Genomic DNA, 17,890 nt, shown 5'->3' with positions numbered 1-17,890 from the left:
AGGATGCTAGGTGAGGTTTGAAGTTCACTTTTGCGCTATCCCCGCTATTCAAAAGTATTTTAAAATTTGCGGAACATTTTTACTGTGAGATGCGTGACAGGCAGGAGTTAAATGGAAGCTAAAGGTGCCATTACCTTTGACATCGTGAAATATCGCCGGAGTATTTGTCCTTTGACGGCTTTGCGTGGTTAGCGTATAAAGCGTGACAATAAGGCGGAGGTCCCAGCCGCCCACTTCGAACTAACGTTTGCGTCGATGTCGCACAATTTGCTTCGTTGGTAGAAAATAAGTGTAAAACGGCTTTCTTTTAGTCGCTTCGAGGACGTAGTATTAAAGATAAATTTGCGACGTTCTCTGATTACTTCCGATTTCGATCGCTTTGAAGCCGGGAAAGGAATTTATCGGCATCCACTTTGAAACGACGTGGTGACGAAGTGTCCTAGCCTCCTTCACTTTCTCAGACGTGCTGTACATGTTTCTCATTTTCGCCTTTTTATGCATCTATTTAATCATTTTTCCTCTCTCTTAAAACTTGTATATCTACCTTCTACCGCTACCTAGGCCTTCACCTGGTTTCGTTACCGTGGGTGCAGCGGCCTGACTTAATGAACACAGAGCAGAACACATGCCACCGGGTTCCTTGCAGCATCATTAGATGGCACTCGCCTCCACGCATCAGTGGTGACGTCGCGGGAAGGCTAAACTGCGTTCCTGGGACACTACCAATGCTACACTAAAACTTTCCTTCGGCAAAGTTTCTTAGCACGACGGCAACGCTTGTTCAACTAATCCCCCGCTATTACGTTAACATTAAACTCATTTGTCTTCACAATAAGGACTTTCTGACCTTCCAGGAAAGGGAGAAAGGAACAAATTTGTTCATAAACATTGTACGCACAATTATTCGTTTTAATACACTCATACATTACATAAGATTTCTCACTTTACAACAGAAACATTTTACTAAATGTCACTAAAACACGAGCTTAACTAGAATCCTACAGGCTATATGAAAATGAAACATTCAGAAAATTGACACCAAAAAGTGTGGCTTATGTCGGATACGATAATTCCAATGACTAATAAGGGACAATTCTTTGGCTAAACATCCAGCAATTCTTGTGCCTAACGTTACAGGCAGTGTTCTTCTAAATATATTTCGGCAATAATATGGAAACTGTCCCATTTCGAGAGCAGCCAACCCCTTGTACCCTAATTAGGTTCAGTCATCCAAGTTGCGAACGTTCGTGACTCACTCCCTACTGAAAAATACGTTGTGTATGCATTGTAAGGAAACGCTGTGTATGCATCCGAATGAAACATTGCGTATGCATCTGAAAATATAAACGAGCTTAAAAAAACTACTATTGGGAGTGCATGCAAACATATTTGTGCTCTGGGTGCCAATAGAAGACCAGGTTGTAAAATAATCGGGCTTCCCGCTACAGTATTTTTCGTAGCCTGCGAGTTCTAGGTGCTTGAACTAGATTTAGTAAGATTTGCTGATGTGCATGCGACAGTTCGTCGTGTATCAGTCAGTGTGGCAATGACAATTGTCAAAACCCTGCTTCTGTGGCGGCCCCTTGAGTCAATCAGCAGTCGCAAAACTAAAACGTGTACAACACTTACCTATATTACTATCGCGCTGAAGATCATATTCCGGTTAACTACGCGAAGTGATTGCAACACAATGACTGTGTCGTATCGCAACAAATATGTTGGTCATATGCCTAGAGAAAGGTATTTCATCGACGAAACGCTAATAACCGAGAAATAACAGGCACGCAAGGGAAAGTAGTTGCTCAAACATTCCCATGTGTGCGAGCCTGAGGTACTGTGGCTCAGCTGGATTCCGGGCATTCTTCGACGCTGTGCGCCGACAGCATAACCAGGCATAACGAAACTGTTCTGGACAGGCAAAGTAGGAACGCCACCTAGTAGCTCCCAGTCGTAGCGCCTTCCGTGAGGGAGCAGGCCTTCTCGAAGTGGTGTGCTAGTTGAGTAAGCAGGTCTATGCAAATAAAGGAAGACGATGTTATCGACACAGGTCAGTGACTATGTGTTATTGCTAAGCGAAACTTGCTCATAGTTACGCCTTGCATATAATTTTGAGACCGTAACCCTATGGTTAAAGAAAATTCTTTAGACTACCAAGGCACAGATATATACACGTAGAAAAACAGCAATGCAGATGTCATTTCGCTTATTAAAATAGCAGGAATCAGGTTACGTTGTTTTAGAACTTTCCTACCTTCGCGACGTGTGCACCGCACGTCCCGATATTGATAGCATGAATGGTAACCAAGAACAAATAAAAAAATATGCAGATCACACGCACTGCGGGAATCGATGTAAGCGAAGCGTTATCTGTTATTTGCGTTCATTGACGTTATTTGGCGGTGATATGTTGACGGCATGCGACAGTCGTGACGGGGTGTGAAATGTTACCTTGCCTGCTCTGCTTGTGTTTCTTGTTCTTGCTCCGCTCGACACTTTATGCGAGCCTTCGTCTCGTCGGCACTAACCCCCGTATTCAGAAATGCATGTTAACATGAAGCCCACGCGATTTGAATGACGTCCGTCATGAGCGCACCAAAGGAAACGCAATAAGCGTCTTGGGCGCGTTCTCACCAAGCGTCGCTTATATCAAGTCAAGCATGGGCTTCAAGTTAAGATGCATTTCTGAATACGAGAGTAAGTGCACGTTTCGGCGACATTCTGGGCTGTAGCGTTGTAGCTAACAAAACTGATTCCTCTCTCCACTCTCTATTTCCTCGCTAACATTCTCCCCACCTCCTCCCTGTATACTGAAGTTGCTGTTGCGGGTGAACACGGAGAAACACTGCACAGCATTTGTGAGGGGTCCCGTGATGTCACGTCCAATCTCATCAAATATTGTCTTTCCTTTGTGCCACACTCCTGTCATGTACTAACGCGATAGCATTGAGGGCCCCGCATCGCAGAGAATCCGGTGTCGACGCCGCGGGCATCGCTTTGCGAATAATCATTGTGAACCACAACCGCGCATGCACTCCACGTGGCGCATACCTTGTCTCACATTCTTTGCAGAGTTATTCTTAGGAATTTCGAGAACGACAGCTCATAAAAAAATGTCATCAAACAAATCACCGACAGCGCATGCCTCTTACGTTTTTGTGACATGGCCACGTCTCGACCCCATCCCGACGCGGCCGGCGTTAGTTTAGTGGCGTGCGTCTCAACTACGTCCTGACGTAGCCGGCGTTAGCAGCGTGCCGGACAGCAGCAGCTGCAGCAGCCCACAGCAGCAGCAGCAGCAGCAGTGGGAAAATCGAAGGAACAAAGAAGGCTTAGCGTTAAAACAAATAACATCGTGAGCTCCGCGACCTGATCACGATCGCACCTATTCCGCGAAACGTACATCCGGAATACAATCGACGCACACGCCTATCCCGGGCGACCGCATTCCTCAAGCGCATAGACAAGAAAGCGGACAAGGTCGAGTTGGTGGACGCCGCCGCCTACCGCGGCAACCGAGCCTTCGCCGCGGTCGCGGTCTCGTCCTCCCAGCGGACCCTAAACGCCGCCACGGTACCCAAACGCGACTCCGAGGTGCGGAGTAAGTGGCCATAGTCTTGGCAGTGCTCGACAACAAGCGAGAGGTGATATTCAGCGACTCGAGACCGACTATCAAAGCGTTCGAGAGAGTAGTTGCCTCCGGCCAGGCGTTACGCATCCTCCGCAGCGCTGATCGGAGCACCCTCAACCACCACACCCTCATCTGGTTTCCGGCCCACCTGGGTCGGATCCCGGGCGCCGCACTCAGAGAGCCCACGACGCTGCGCGCGCGCTTACCGACGGCGCTGTCACCCCCGGGCAACCACGCCTCGACGAGTTGGAAGCGAACAAGGACGCACCAGTAACGTACAAGGCAGTCACTAAACACTTTTACCTGGGGCGACGTCTCTTTCAGCCCTCGCACCTCAAGTTAAACAGGCCGAAGGCGCTAACACTACGCTTGTAACAGACACATACCTATCCCAGCCCCGCCACGTTACACATCATCTACCCGTACGGCTACCCGATGATGCGTGCCCCTCCTGCAGCGACGCGGTGACACTCGCATACGTGCTCTGAGAGTGTAGAAATGCTGCGCCCGACTCTACCTCGGACAAGTGCGAGAAGACCCTACGAAGCCCGCTACTCCAAGACCTGCGATGGGCCGTCCAGCAGGCTCGCGCAGCGGCCGCCACGTACTCCCTGTCGGTGCCTGCGTGGGAGACGCCCGCAGCGCGCTGACGCGCGTCCTGCAGAAACTTTAATAAAGTATATCCAATCCAATTTCCTTTATCTGCACTTTCTTGTTTGGAATTACCTAATGTATTTACAAAAACGCCTTGCATAGCGGTGGAAATAAACAGTAAAAAAGAATGAACAGAAATGAAATCTCGGGCAACCCCTACAATGCACGTAGACTAAGAGCATTGATTTAACAAAGCTGTGAAGCGTGATACGGCTACAACATGGCCGCTCCCTCTCTTTCAGTCACTGCAAAAATGCTGGCTGATCACAGGGGCGGCAAATGCGGTCACTATCCCACAAGACCTTCGTTTTCAACGTATAACAATGAATGGGCCCGTTAGCGCCCACCGATGCCGCAAAAAGCGCTTGCAGCCATACGCTCCGAGTACCGCATTTCAATCGCTGAGCACTACACCTTAAGACAAAGGCCTTGAAGATCTATTACTGCACATACCACAACTTCCTAAAAAATCCCGCATCTTCTCTCTTCAGTATCTTTGGCATCCAAATCCGCATTTCTCTTTCTTTGTTTGCTGTCCTCTTACGATAATAATCATGGCTTGTGGTCGATAAGGCAAAGGTGTCTTTTCTCCAGCGCTTTTCATTAGCATTGTAACGTTGGCGTCTGTAACTCAAGCATACCGCTCCGCATCCCTTAATGTGCAGAAGAATGCTGCTGCGAAAGACAGCCGCTCAGCGCAATGGAAATGTAATGCAGTACTTCTATGGCTCTACTAAAACACCATTCGCGAATAAAATTTTGATGAAAGCTCGCTTCTACTCAGATAGCCTATTTTATAGAAAACAAAGACTAATTTCCGACGAAGTCAAAATTATTGCGCACAGTTCCCGTACTCATCAGTCTAATTTTTCGTGTTTTATAAACACGTATCAGTCACAAACAAGCAAACGTTTCGCTTAATAAAATTATTCAATTGGCTTAGTTAAGAGCATTTGATCACAAGTGCATGGGTATAAGGTATAGCACATACCCTCGGGGTCTTCGACTCTGCTATCCTGGCTCCATGCGTCGGGTCTGAGACCAGAGCGTGACGCGTCTCCAGCAGCCTGCTCAAATTCTAGGCGCTTGAATGTGCGCCGGTAATGTTCACGCATGGTGTCAGGATTGTATTGGCGGCGACCACACGGATTTTCACATGCCTGTTCTGAGCAGGCGCAAGGAAACCCATCCCGCTCAACCTGTAAATCACGTGGATGGAAAGCATCGCTCAAGAATGAATAAAAGTGCTTACTCTATCTTTTTTTTTTCTTTTTTACTAGTTCATTAATAACCATACACGTATAAGCCACAACACTGGCTTCTGTGGCGCGCCGCAATAACACCAACCATCCCCTTAAAGGATATCTGAAAAACAATATTTTAAACACATTTGATACTAACAAGTGGCATTGCATGCTGGATGTCGCTACAATTACTTTCGCCTCATATCGTCGCGTTACACGCCTCAATGAAGGAACCAATTAATGAAAATGAGGACTACAGTAAAGTCGTTTTTTAACAAAGTTGCAGGAGTAGCCAAAGTTACTTCATGTTCATTACGTCGTTATATTCATTATTACCCTTTACAGCAATATTTGCCAGATGTGCACACGAATTCAAGGGACCAAAGGAAGAGATGGTTTACGACACACTAAGCCGCTATACGGTGAGTTATACGATAAACGTTTTCTGTGCCTAACAGATTCCTTAGCACCAGTCGCGAGAGCCTTGAAGAGAGTGACCTTCTGCTCAAATGTGATCTTCCGTTACCTCTTTACACTTGACTCGTCTATATCATTGTGAAACCGGCAAAACGAGGACGCGGCTGAAGAAAACCACTCCACGCTTCGATGCGAACAGAGTCAGTGGAGGTCGAGCAGGACATGGCACACAACATGACGCGCTACCTAAGAAGGTGATCGAGGCTGATCTGCCGCGCTCACATCGCTCAGAAATGTTTCTGTTTGAAGAGATAGAGAGAACACTTATATAGGGTTTGGGTCGTAGAACTTCGTGCGACAAACACCACTAGTTCTTTGTGTATGTGTTCCTTCTTGCCGCTTTCTTTTCTAGCCGTTTAAGCTCGAAGTATGTCAACTGGCACAGTTGTGTGGATGTGCAGGCCAAAAAAACCTTTGCTGCGGCGGCTTTGCTTGGCCGAGTGGTGGCTTCCGAGATTGCGAGGAATACCACGCGCACCCGTCGAATGTGGACGTGCCTTGCTACTGCTCCGTGAGCACTTACCCAGACCCCAATCGCCCCCCGCAGCCGGGGGCCCCTGACATACCCCGCACTGCATGGTCAGCCGCGCGTCCCCGGCGTCTACGACTCACCACCTCCGAGCCCTTTGCAGCGGCCCCAACTGTCCGCCTTCGTTCGCCTGCACGTCTTACCGTTAGCTCGGACCAGATACGTCGACCGCTCACCACCCCACATATGGAAACGGACCTAGACACTACCCACGTATGCGTGTCTGGCAATGACTGGCTGACTGTGAAGTACAAAGGACGGAAGGCAGTGCAAACACCACTTGAAACAACCACTACCCAGCCTAACGATGAACGCCTTCGACGCCCGTCCCCACTTCATAAGAGCGACGTAAAAGTCGTCATGCGGCCACGAGGCAGACTACATCTTGCCCGCTGTACATCTCCACAAATCGCGGCGAGTGCTAAGACAGCTAGCAGACACCCAATATCCCAACACTTCAGCAATCTTGCGGTCAGACAAGACATTGGAAAAAAAATTGTAATCGCGAACACATCTCAGAAAGCGCTGGCAATGAACATCCGACGCACCATGTCTATACGACGCTGCACAAACGAATACACTTTGACTGCCTATATCGCCGCTCCTTATGACTCGGCCCGAGGCGTCGTACATGGCATCCCTTCAGGCACCCCCTCAGGTGAACTACTAGACAACCTTCATGTCCCCGGCCGTCATATCTTACAAGCTTGCAAGCTCGGGAACTCACCAAGCGTAGTCGTTGCATCCGTGGGCAAAATCAGACTGTTTTACGTCTAATACAATGGACGAGGACTCCGTTGCACCCCTTTTCGCCACACGGAAAAAGCGTGTAGGCTGTCCTTTCAAGTTGGCCACCGAGAGTACGTTTACCCCACGCCTGACCTCCAAGTGTGCCAAAACTGTGGTGTGCAAGACACCACACCAGACCACACCTGCAGACCGAAATGTACTCTATCTGCAGGATCAAACGCCACTGCTGCCAAGCACTGCCCTGCGTGTTTCAGACCTTCGGCGCCCCCCGCCGCGCGCCTCAGCCGCCAAAACCACCCAAGAGCCCGATACCGTTCGAGATCCCCAGAAAGGAAACTCTAATCCCGATCGAGATCCGCATCACAGCAAACGCAAACGCTAGTGCCGATCGAGATCGAGAATCCATCCACGCCAAGACTGAACGGAACTCAGATCAACGGAGGCACGCAGTGCGTCCGGGAAAAAGAGGTGAGCTGGGTGGCACGGATGTTTAAAGAAACCCCCAAATCATCAACTCTAACTACCAACAACCCAACATACGTCACAACCTCAAGGATCTCCAATCACTCCATAAACAGCCACTGATTTTCAACAGCAAATCATGACGCGACCTGATGCCCTAGAACAAGCCAACACGCCGAACGATGCGAAAATTAACCAATTCAAGCAAGAGCATGTAAACCTCAAGGCGGTAATAGCACAATTCCAGACCTCGCCAGCCACCTCTAGCCCAACCAATGCCGAGGTATATAGCCTGTCTTCTTCCCACGCAGCTTCTCAGGACTCCGACGCATTGACATGCACTGACTCAGCTCACTCCACCTTAGCCAATAAAATTGCCCACTTCTCCAACAAAGTTACGCGAATAGCTGAGAGTGTCACCCATGTTAACGGCAAACTGGACGCCAACTTGAGACTATTCAACAATCCATCAGACAGCATATGCACGAAGCACTTGCCACATTGCTCCCTTGTAAAGAACACAGCCACAAACCACCCAATGTATTTGCCCACCGCGCGGCCTACCTCAAGGCGCAATCCGAGCCCTGTACTAGTCAAGACGAAGCCGAAACGTGCAAGCTCCCAAACTCCACCCCTTACAATATGGCAGTTGAATTGTCGGGGCTACGCTCCAAAACAAGGCACACTGCGACCGTATATTTCTAACCCAAAAGTTCCACCAGCAGTTTTAGCCCTACAGGAGACGGGAAAACAACCTTCTCTTTCCCAGTATAGCTCGCGCACTCCAGCGCTCAATAGCCCAGTTGCAACGCTCGCTCAAAGATATTGACCACGGTCGCACAGAAATAGACGGCAGTGATATCGACGACATCCTTCTGTAAATCCTGCGGAACAAGAAAGAAGAGTAAAGTCTCTTCATACTCAATTTATACAATCCCGCTAAAACAAATGAGGCTCATTTCGGTTGCCTAATCACCAATACACTTGCCACCGCGAAACGCAATTGCCCCGTTCTCGTTGGAGGCTTCAATGCGGCTCATCCCGCTTGGCGCAACACGAAACCCTGTTCGAAACTCACCATAATCACGGACCCACAATAGCCCACTAAGATAGACAGCAGCGTCACTGCGGATACCTGTCCCGATCTCACACTCGTCCGTGGAGCACGACACGGAGAGTGGGCAAACGCAGAGGGAACCCCTAGGAAGCGACCATTGAATTCTCATCACGACAATACATACCCACATTGCTCCCCGTTAACACATTAGGAACACACTGACTGAGACGATTTTCGCAAATGCAGGACACTACGTTACATCGACGATCTAAACCAATGAATTCGAGATCTCCAGGCATCGATAGACAAACATTCACAAACACACATTATCCACAGAATCCAGCTGCAGATCCTCATCTCCTTTATTTATGGGACGCTTGCCGCAGCCTATTCAAACGCTGGCGAAAGCAAAAACAGGACCGGCAACTAAGGATCCGTTTATGAAACTCGCTACTCAAGCAGGGGAGTACGCGACCGAACTCACTTGCCAGAGCTGGCAACAATTTTCCACTGCATTTAAGCGAACACAACACACGGCATAAACGTGGGCACTCCTCTGCCACCTTCTGGACCCCCAGTATCCTACAATGGAACCGCGAATTAGCAGATGCACCGACCCATCACAATGCAGCAAACCAGAGAAGCCCTACACACCCTTACCAGAAACACGATACCCGGAGAAGACGAAATGACCAACCGCGTTCTCAGAAACCTAGATGGCTCGTCTATCGAGTCACTACTCGAGCTCTCCAACCACCACTGTGAACAACGTATCCTAAGGGCAAAGTGGAAACACACAGACATTATCTCATCGCAAAGCCAAGAAAGACCCCGAATGTAACGAACCTAAGGCCGTTTCCCTCATGTCGTGTTTCGGAAATTTATTCGAGCCTGTAGTTCTGAAGAGATCTCAACCTTACCTGGAAACTATTCACATCCTCCCGGACCCTATGTTCGGCTTCAAGAAGCACATCTTGTCGCAGGATATTCTACTCCAATTGAAAAACAGAGGCCCTTGACCACATCACCCCTCGCAGTGCGAGCACGGTGCTGGCCCTGGATCTCAAAGGAGCGTCTGATAACCTGGCACATCACGCCATACTTGCAAACCACAGCAACTGCGGACAAACACATACAACTACATTACTGCATTCCTCACGGACCGCACAGAAACCACCGGTATCGACAGCATTCGCACCCAAACACTATACACACCTAACAGAAGTACACCACAAGGAGCAGTGCTGTCGCCCATGCTCTACAACATAGCAATGATGGGTCTCCCGGTCGAACTCATTATCATCCCAGGCATCCAACACGCTCTCTACGTCGACGACATCACTGTCTGGATTACTCTGGGGTACGTGATAGGACAACAGGACGCCCTAGAGCAAGCCACGGACACAGTTGAAGACTACGCACAGAGGAGCCGTCTGAACTAGCTGCAAAGAAACTGGGACTTCTCTCTCTCAGGAGAAAAAGCAGAAAAAAACACGGGAATCAACCAGAAATAAATATTCTTCTTGACGGCAAATCAATTCTCGAAGTACAGCATTTACCCTTTTTAGTCCACTATGTCCATCGAAATGGGGGCGGCACTTACGTTATCAAACGTCTAACCCAAATAGCCTTACAGGTGATGAGGATGGTTGGCCGAGCAACGTCGCGCCGCCGTCGCCTCAAGGAGGGAGACGTCCTCCAATTCATTTAAGCCCTAATAATAAGCCATGCGGCATACACGACTCCGTACCTCCCACTTAGACTGAGAGAATTGGAAAAAATTGACGCACTCCGCCGTAAAGTTTACAAACTAACCCTAGGCCTCCCGCTGGGAACTGTCAATCAACGACTTGAATCGCTGGGACTCCACAATTCAAGGCTGTTTCACATGCTGCGACTAGAACGACGAAAATCGATGCAGTCGCACGCGTCGCAATGTGATTTTTAGAGAGCCCATTTCACATGATTGCGATTTCAACAATGCGATTGGTGCGAGGCCCAAGGTTGCTTACTGCTAGGTTTCGTGGCACACGCTAAATAATTCATTTATTTTAATGAATAAAAAGTTTAAATTATAATATTATTGACTTTTCTTGATTAGGAGCAAATAAATTACACGTTTGGTAATTTAAGAAACGTGTTTAGGTTTGTTTGGAGTGCGCAACGGCCGTCTCTGAAGTTCAGTGGGGCATGGCGCACGCAAACAGCTGTTCGCAGGTGATTCAAGGCTGTGTGTTGTCTCATCTGCCTTCTATGACCGTTTCGTTCTGCCTGCGCTACAACAATCTACAAGATGACCTATCGACAAGTTCACATAGCTACCCTCACCGCATATGCAGTATTGGGAATTCGGCTGCCACGACGTCGTCGTGACAGCCCATGATCCTCGCGCTACCCGCGCTCGATGTCAGCTTCTGGAGAAATGATGTGTGTATATTGCTCGCTATTGCGCATATGCGGTGCCTGCTCCTAGCCACGTTCTTGCGCTAAACGCAACAACAAGCACCAACCAGAAAGTCCGCGTATACCCCTGAAGGAAGCCGCAAATGATCTGTGTGATTACTGGACGTGGAATAAAAATTGTGCTGTGAAATACAACCTTAGCGCTAGCCTGGTTCGTCCATCGCCGTTCGTCTGTTGTAAATATATGTGTGGGAGTCCTCTCTAAATATTCCTAAAAACGCAGAAGGCGACGCTAGAAATGTTTTGAGCAGTTACCGTCACTTTTGTAGGAACCTGTACGTTGTGACATAGCATTCTAAAGGACACGCTTCTCATCCACTTTGTTGTCCTGTGTCTCGCGCTGGTAGTATATACATACTCTGAACTTTTAACAAGAATACCACATCAATACGCGCTATCCATAATGCAGAATCGTAGGCTCACGGCAGGCGCTATTGCCGTGTGGTTTTTCATCTTTCTGCTCAGCCTGTGCTGCTGGTAATTCATAGCGTACCATACCTTGGACACAAGCACAGCATCTGCGATTTTCCATAGTATCCACTCGTCCACCCCTCATCATTTCAAGATTATTCTTTTCACCAGGTGTAGAACTTGCGTCCAGGCATGGCATAATTGTTTCACCCACGTGCTGGCTCTGCCATCATGGTCTTACACTAGCAGAGGATTTGTGGATGTTGACTTGCAGGTATGTTTCTCCAACTAGTGGGAGCACAATATGCAATCTGGAGTAGTTCTTGATTCTAGTCTTTTTTCCGACGTCGATGCAAGCTGACTTATCAGAAAGCGAGAGGCCAGACTGACCAAGAAAGTCTGCAGCGTTGTCGAAGGCTTGTTGCATCATTCTTGAATTCTGTATAAGATAGCTTTCGCATGGGCTGTAATACACCATAGGCTGTAGTATTTCTTGTAGTATACCTGTGTTGTTGGTGTGGGTGGGCCAAATGTACCTCCAACTCTCACCTGGAATTTTCTGTCTTTCAGAAAGTTACTGTTTAACTTAAGTGCTCTACCAGAAATATTTTTGCTCACCGTTCCTCTTATTAGAGGAGCATGAGGTACTGCTGTTAAAAGCCTCTTCACTCTTTTCATTCTTTCATAAGCAGTATTACATAATGCCCTGCAGTAAAGTTTCTGCTGCTTATGGCCCACTCATATCTGCCAGAAGGGACAACTCTTCAAAACGGTTTTCTTTGTGCTATGTGTACGACGTAGTATGAACATTCATGTCTTGACATTTATACATCTGTAGAACCCACATCTTGACAAGAGTACTTGCTACACCTAATTATGCTTATTTGTGCAGTGCAGTTGAAAAATACATCTTGTTACAATGGATGTTTACACACTCGAATTATCACGGAATATGGTTGTTTTACAATTATGCCCTTTGCATTCAATTGGTTAAATTTTGCATAAGCATGCCCCCCTATGCAATAGTATTTTGAAGTTTAAGGGTTCAATAAAAGGTGATGAAATAAATCTAAGTGCAAGAACTTTTTTTTTACTTATGAGTTCCATCAAAATGCGACTTCCATGAGTTGCAAATCAACCCCTCGCCTTGTGTTAGCAGCAAAATGCTATAGCCGCAGTGGCAGGTGAATAAGGTGATGGATAATATTTTTGTCTAAAGGTTTTTTTTCTTGCCTGTATGTAAGTAAAATTTAAGCCACATGTAAACCACAAGTAAATGAATAAACCACATATTGTGTATACCCTAGTTGAAATGCATAAATTTGTTCTAAAATGCTCGGGTGATATGTTCTCGCAACTAGCCTGGTATTTCATTACTTAGAAAGAGTAATCACACCGCATATCGCTATATGGGTTTGCACACTAATATTTGTGATCACAAACTTATTAGAAGCTTATTAGAAACATGTAAGGCATGAATGTTTCTGCATACTTGGTCAGCTGTGAACGTGCAAGAACTGCTTGTACTGGCTAGACTGGCTGACTTCACTGCACAGTTTTGATTTACGTTTCTTCAACTTGTCCTTTTCTACTGTTTTATCCCCACAATAACTGGCTGTTTGCCTGATTTTCGCATTGTTTCACGAGTTTTAAATGACGGTACAGGAGGGTACGTTGTCACTGTGCCACTATAGCAAGCGAATAATTTACTTAATTTACTAGCTGTAGAGTTAATTTTCTTTCAAAGCAAATGTTAATACAGGTGCAGTAAGGATACAGAGTCCGCAACGTAGACAATGTTTATCGGCTCCTGTGCAAGAAAAAACAATTCTCCAGAGAAGAGGTGCAACTTAACGTTCATGTAATATTCAAAAAGAAATTAACGACGCTGTTTATTCAAGCCACGGATTTGATGCGATTGTAGAAATTTCATTCCCATAGCGTATACTTTTGCTGTGTCAAATTTAATGAGTGAGGTAAATAACCCTTGAAGATGCATTGGGAAATTTACGCTTGAATACTGAAAAGAAAATGCAAGTGAATGGTACCGCGTTCAGCATAACATTGGAACTTCGGGTACTTTGCTGTCTTGTCATTTGCCCTTGCCGAGGTTGAAATAATGCAAGCGGCTCAGTAAGCGCGATTTTTGCATGCTACTCAACAAAAGAAAATTGTGACAACCTCGTCGTCTGTTGGGGATCGAACACCTAGTACTGACAACTCGCAAAGGCGTACGAAGCAAACGTGAAAATGCACTTCATTTGCTGCGTAGCGTGTCAACAAACGCATAGAAATGGGAGAACGGAATCTGTGATACAAGTATTTTATTCTCCCTTTGCGTACGTACCGAATTCGCCAATTCACGTCTCTACGCATTGCACTTGTTTTACGAGACGCTATTTTCTAAAACAAACCGGCGAAATAGCTCCATGATAGCTCTCCGCACAATTTCGACGGAAAATCGCAGCGATCGCTGCGACGGTGCGACTGTGCGACCAACCGGTTGCTCGCACCCGAAAATTGGGGGGTCGGCACTGCGACTGCGATTTTCATCGCAAACGACGGAAATCGCACTTCCGGTGCGACGAAAATCGCATCATGTGAAACAGGCTTCAGCCAGTGAAATTATTGGGGCCCACCACACGGCAGCGGAAACGCGTAGGCCTCACAACCAAAGGGAGACACGTGCTCCAACGCGCCGGCTATTCCACACAAGGGGACACAGACAAAGCGAATCCCTAGCCTCCGATATCCGAGATCATTTCGACATAGCCCCCATACCACGGAACAAGCAGCCGAAGAATCATGTGGCTCACCGGAAGGGACGTGCCAAGGCGCTCCAACGGCACTACATCAAGCTCCACAGCACATTCTGCACAGACGCAGCCGCACACCCACGCGAACCCGCTAATACAGCATGTGTGATAAAATGAATTCCGAGAAGTCGTATCTACCTCTTTTAAGAAAACTATCATTATCGAAGCTGCAAAAGCAGGTATAGCACTTGCCATGGTATCGAACCGAAGCAATGACGACAGCGTAATCATCACGGAGTCACGGACGGCCTCCCGTAACTACGCAAGAGGAGGCCAAACTTCCCACGTGACCAGGAGTAGCTGTCGTGGCGGGCTCGGGATGCAGCAAAACTCGCAGGAGTCGTGAACTGGGGACCCCCTCCGCTGGACGCGTGCTTAAGGGAGTTTATTATGCTTAGCATGTGTTTTATTGTTTCTTTTTCCGTATAAAGTTATTTCCTCCTCCTCCTCCTCCTCCCTCCAAGAGTGCACTGGTACCGATGCGATCTCGGAGCTTATGTCTAGCAGTGCCAGTCTGCGTGGCGCTCAGTAGTGGGGGGGATAATTGGGTGCACTGGTCTTTTGCACCTTCGCGCACAAGCAGCGGATTGCCATTGGCGTGATACTTTATCAATGCAGCACGTTTTTCACGTTGGTTGGCACGGGTTGGGTGCAGCAACGCGTCGCCTCCAAGATTGCTGCGGCGCAACCTCAGAGGCCGCGTGAAACTGCACTATCCTTCGAGGAGCCGAAGGGAAACATTAGTGCGATGGCGATAATGAGCGAATACTTACTCGCAGCTACGCCTAGTCGTGAGAAAGACGAGTGATGCTTTACTTCGTAATCGACGCCGGGGCTCGGGTGTTTAAACACCTGCATCGAACTAGAGTTACTGTATATGGCTCTCCTTCACATACAGGAACTACACCGAATGTGTGCCGAACCTTGCAATATATTGGTTTTGAAGTAGTCGGGTATTTTTTGGTTGTAAAGATAAATCTATTGTGTTATATTTATTGGCAGGCCAAGTTATTTTATTAAAACGAAGTTCTAGACACATGAATCTATGGGGATTCGGATGGGAATTTCACATGCTTTATATCCATTACATAGTTATATTTCGTTTCGTTAGAAGGAGCTATGACTTGATTTCCGATCAAAACGTAGGTTTACCGCAAAACCCGGGGGGCACTGATTGGCACAGAAATAGGGAAAGTAGTCATAAGTGTGCGAGCATATGACATTGACTAGTGTACAAAAGCGTGGTCACCGAATCTCATAGTTAAAGGCATTAACTGAACGGTCGACCTAGAATGAACAATCTTCTTGTTCCACCCGCCGTGGATGCTCAGTGGCTATGGTGTTGGGCTGCTGAGCATGAGGTCGCGGGATCGAATCCCGGCCACGGCGGCCGCATTTCGATGGGGGCGAAATGCGAAAACACCCGTGTACTTAGATTTAGGTGCACGTTAAAGAACCCCAGGTGGTCTAAATTTCCGGAGTCCTCCACTACGGCGCGCCTCATAATAACCAAGTGGTTCTGGCACGTTAAACCCCATTATTTAATTTTTTTTAATCTTCTTGTTCCGTGCACCCGGTGATGGCTGTCGGGGTGGCCATCGCTACGTCGGCACAGCGAGTAACCTTGCGTAACAGATGCTGATGAGACAAAGTCCGATGATTCATCTAGTCGGGGGTAGACATCGTTTGTTACAGAGCATTGACCTGACAATCTCTTAGTAGGCCGGTAACGACGTGACTGACAGGCTTGTACAGAATATTGTTTCAGTGAATTTGTGTCTTGACGGCTTCTTATATGTGTAGGGTCCTCAAAGCATTTGGTCAGATGCTGCTTTCGGTTACGGTGATTATGCTCTGCTATCCTTGATGTTGAGCCTCGGCGGGATAAACTTGTCTAGATATAGCCCAATATAAACAGTTAAGTGGGGTCACGTCAGGTGATTGGGACTGCTATTGGGTCCTTCGTGGTCATTTCACTAATTGGAAAAGTCTGGTTGACCCAGTTTTTCACACAAGAAAATTCGGTAGGACCATCCTGGCCATGAATTCCGTTATTATTGGGATTGGAATTGAAGCAACGTAGTGACAAGCCTAAAGTTACCGCCGAAAGGCGTCGGGTATGGGCCGTCGGGTATGGGTATGTGCCATCTAGCTTTGCAACCACGAAGTCAGCGCGATTGTGATCATTTATTTAGACAAGATTGAGTACATGTGACAAGGGTTTGATTCTGCCCAGCATCGAATCAACTTTACAGAGAGAGAAAGGGCATGGGAAAGGCAAGCACGTTAAGTGAAACGTATTCTGGTTTGCTACCTTGCACTGGAGTAAGGATAAAGAGAAATGGAAGACAGAAAGCATGGCTGAAAAATAAAGCAAGGACACGAAAGAATAATAGAGTAGGTGGAGAGCTTCCATGATATCTAGTCTCCCTAATAGACCACTCGAACACCAAAACTTCAAAAGTGGCTTGATCGACTTGTGGCGTGGCGACAATTTTACACGATATTTATTTCGTCATTGAAGAGCGACACATACTATGTGACCCAAGTTGGCATCAAAGGGATTCATTGACGAACGGCACGAAGCCAGCGTTCAGTACCCTCTGACCCTTGCTGGTCCGACGGTCGGTTTCCACCTTGGTTTACTCCGCACAGCAGACCAATGATGTAACTATTAGTTCATGGACTACCCAGTGACAAAAGTTGGCGTGAAAAGTTAGCCGTGTACAGACGTACAGACAGGCATGCATAATGCTGAGTGAAGTTACTAAAGAATGCTTGTCGCATAAACGTAGAACCCAATGATTTTTCTTGGGCCAAATTTAGTGAGAAGCCCAGTAAGCTTGGCGTGTTATTGGCCTGCGATGTGGGGTGGGGATTCGGCATTGCTGCAATAAGTGTAACAGATGTGTCGATGCAGCGGTGGCGTAGAGGTAGAACACCCGCCTCGCGTGCAAGAGGTCCGTGGTTCGAATCCCGGTGCCGGCAATTTTCCACCGGATTAAAAAAAAAATCCGCGTGTTCATAAAATTGCACAAACAGGCCTGGAGTGTGGCCTGATCCCGGTGACCAGAACCGGTAACGCACTCCCTCACCAGAGCAGGATTGGCCACCCTGGTGCACTACTTGGCCACAACCTCCTATATGAACACAACAATCAAACCCCGGCCCTCAGTCCCCAGCAGCTGCGAAGCAACTGACCACGGCGGCGGTCAGACCTGCGACGCTGCAGAGGGTGCTAAGGATCACTGGCTCCGGACAGGCCGCCATTGGAATATGAACCTGGCAACGTTTAACGCTAGAACGTTATCTAGTGAGGCGAGTCTAGCAGTGCTATTTGAGGAATTAGGGCAGTAAATGGGATATCATAGGGCTCAGTGAAGTTAGGAGGCGAAAAGA

General features: G+C 47.6%; 1 protein-coding gene across 1 annotated transcript in view; it reads right to left on the bottom strand.

Annotated features, from left to right (window-relative positions):
• Positions 1 to 897: 897 nt before the first annotated feature.
• The window catches only part of LOC140216562 (cysteine/serine-rich nuclear protein 1-like), a 38,515-nt gene continuing 21,522 nt past the window's right edge, over positions 898 to 17,890 (bottom strand). The window contains exons 4-5 of the mRNA XM_072286932.1: positions 5,274 to 5,481; positions 898 to 2,011 (exon numbers count right to left, since the gene is read on the bottom strand). Coding sequence (XP_072143033.1) covers positions 1,935 to 2,011; positions 5,274 to 5,481 — 285 coding nt within the window. The 3' untranslated portion in view covers positions 898 to 1,934. The remainder of the gene's footprint in view (positions 2,012 to 5,273; positions 5,482 to 17,890) is intronic.

The sequence above is a fragment of the Dermacentor andersoni genome, chromosome 3 (assembly GCF_023375885.2).
Source record: "Dermacentor andersoni chromosome 3, qqDerAnde1_hic_scaffold, whole genome shotgun sequence".
In the NCBI taxonomy this organism is placed as follows: Eukaryota; Metazoa; Arthropoda; class Arachnida; order Ixodida; family Ixodidae; genus Dermacentor; species Dermacentor andersoni.
This window is presented reverse-complemented; position numbering and strand designations above follow the sequence as displayed.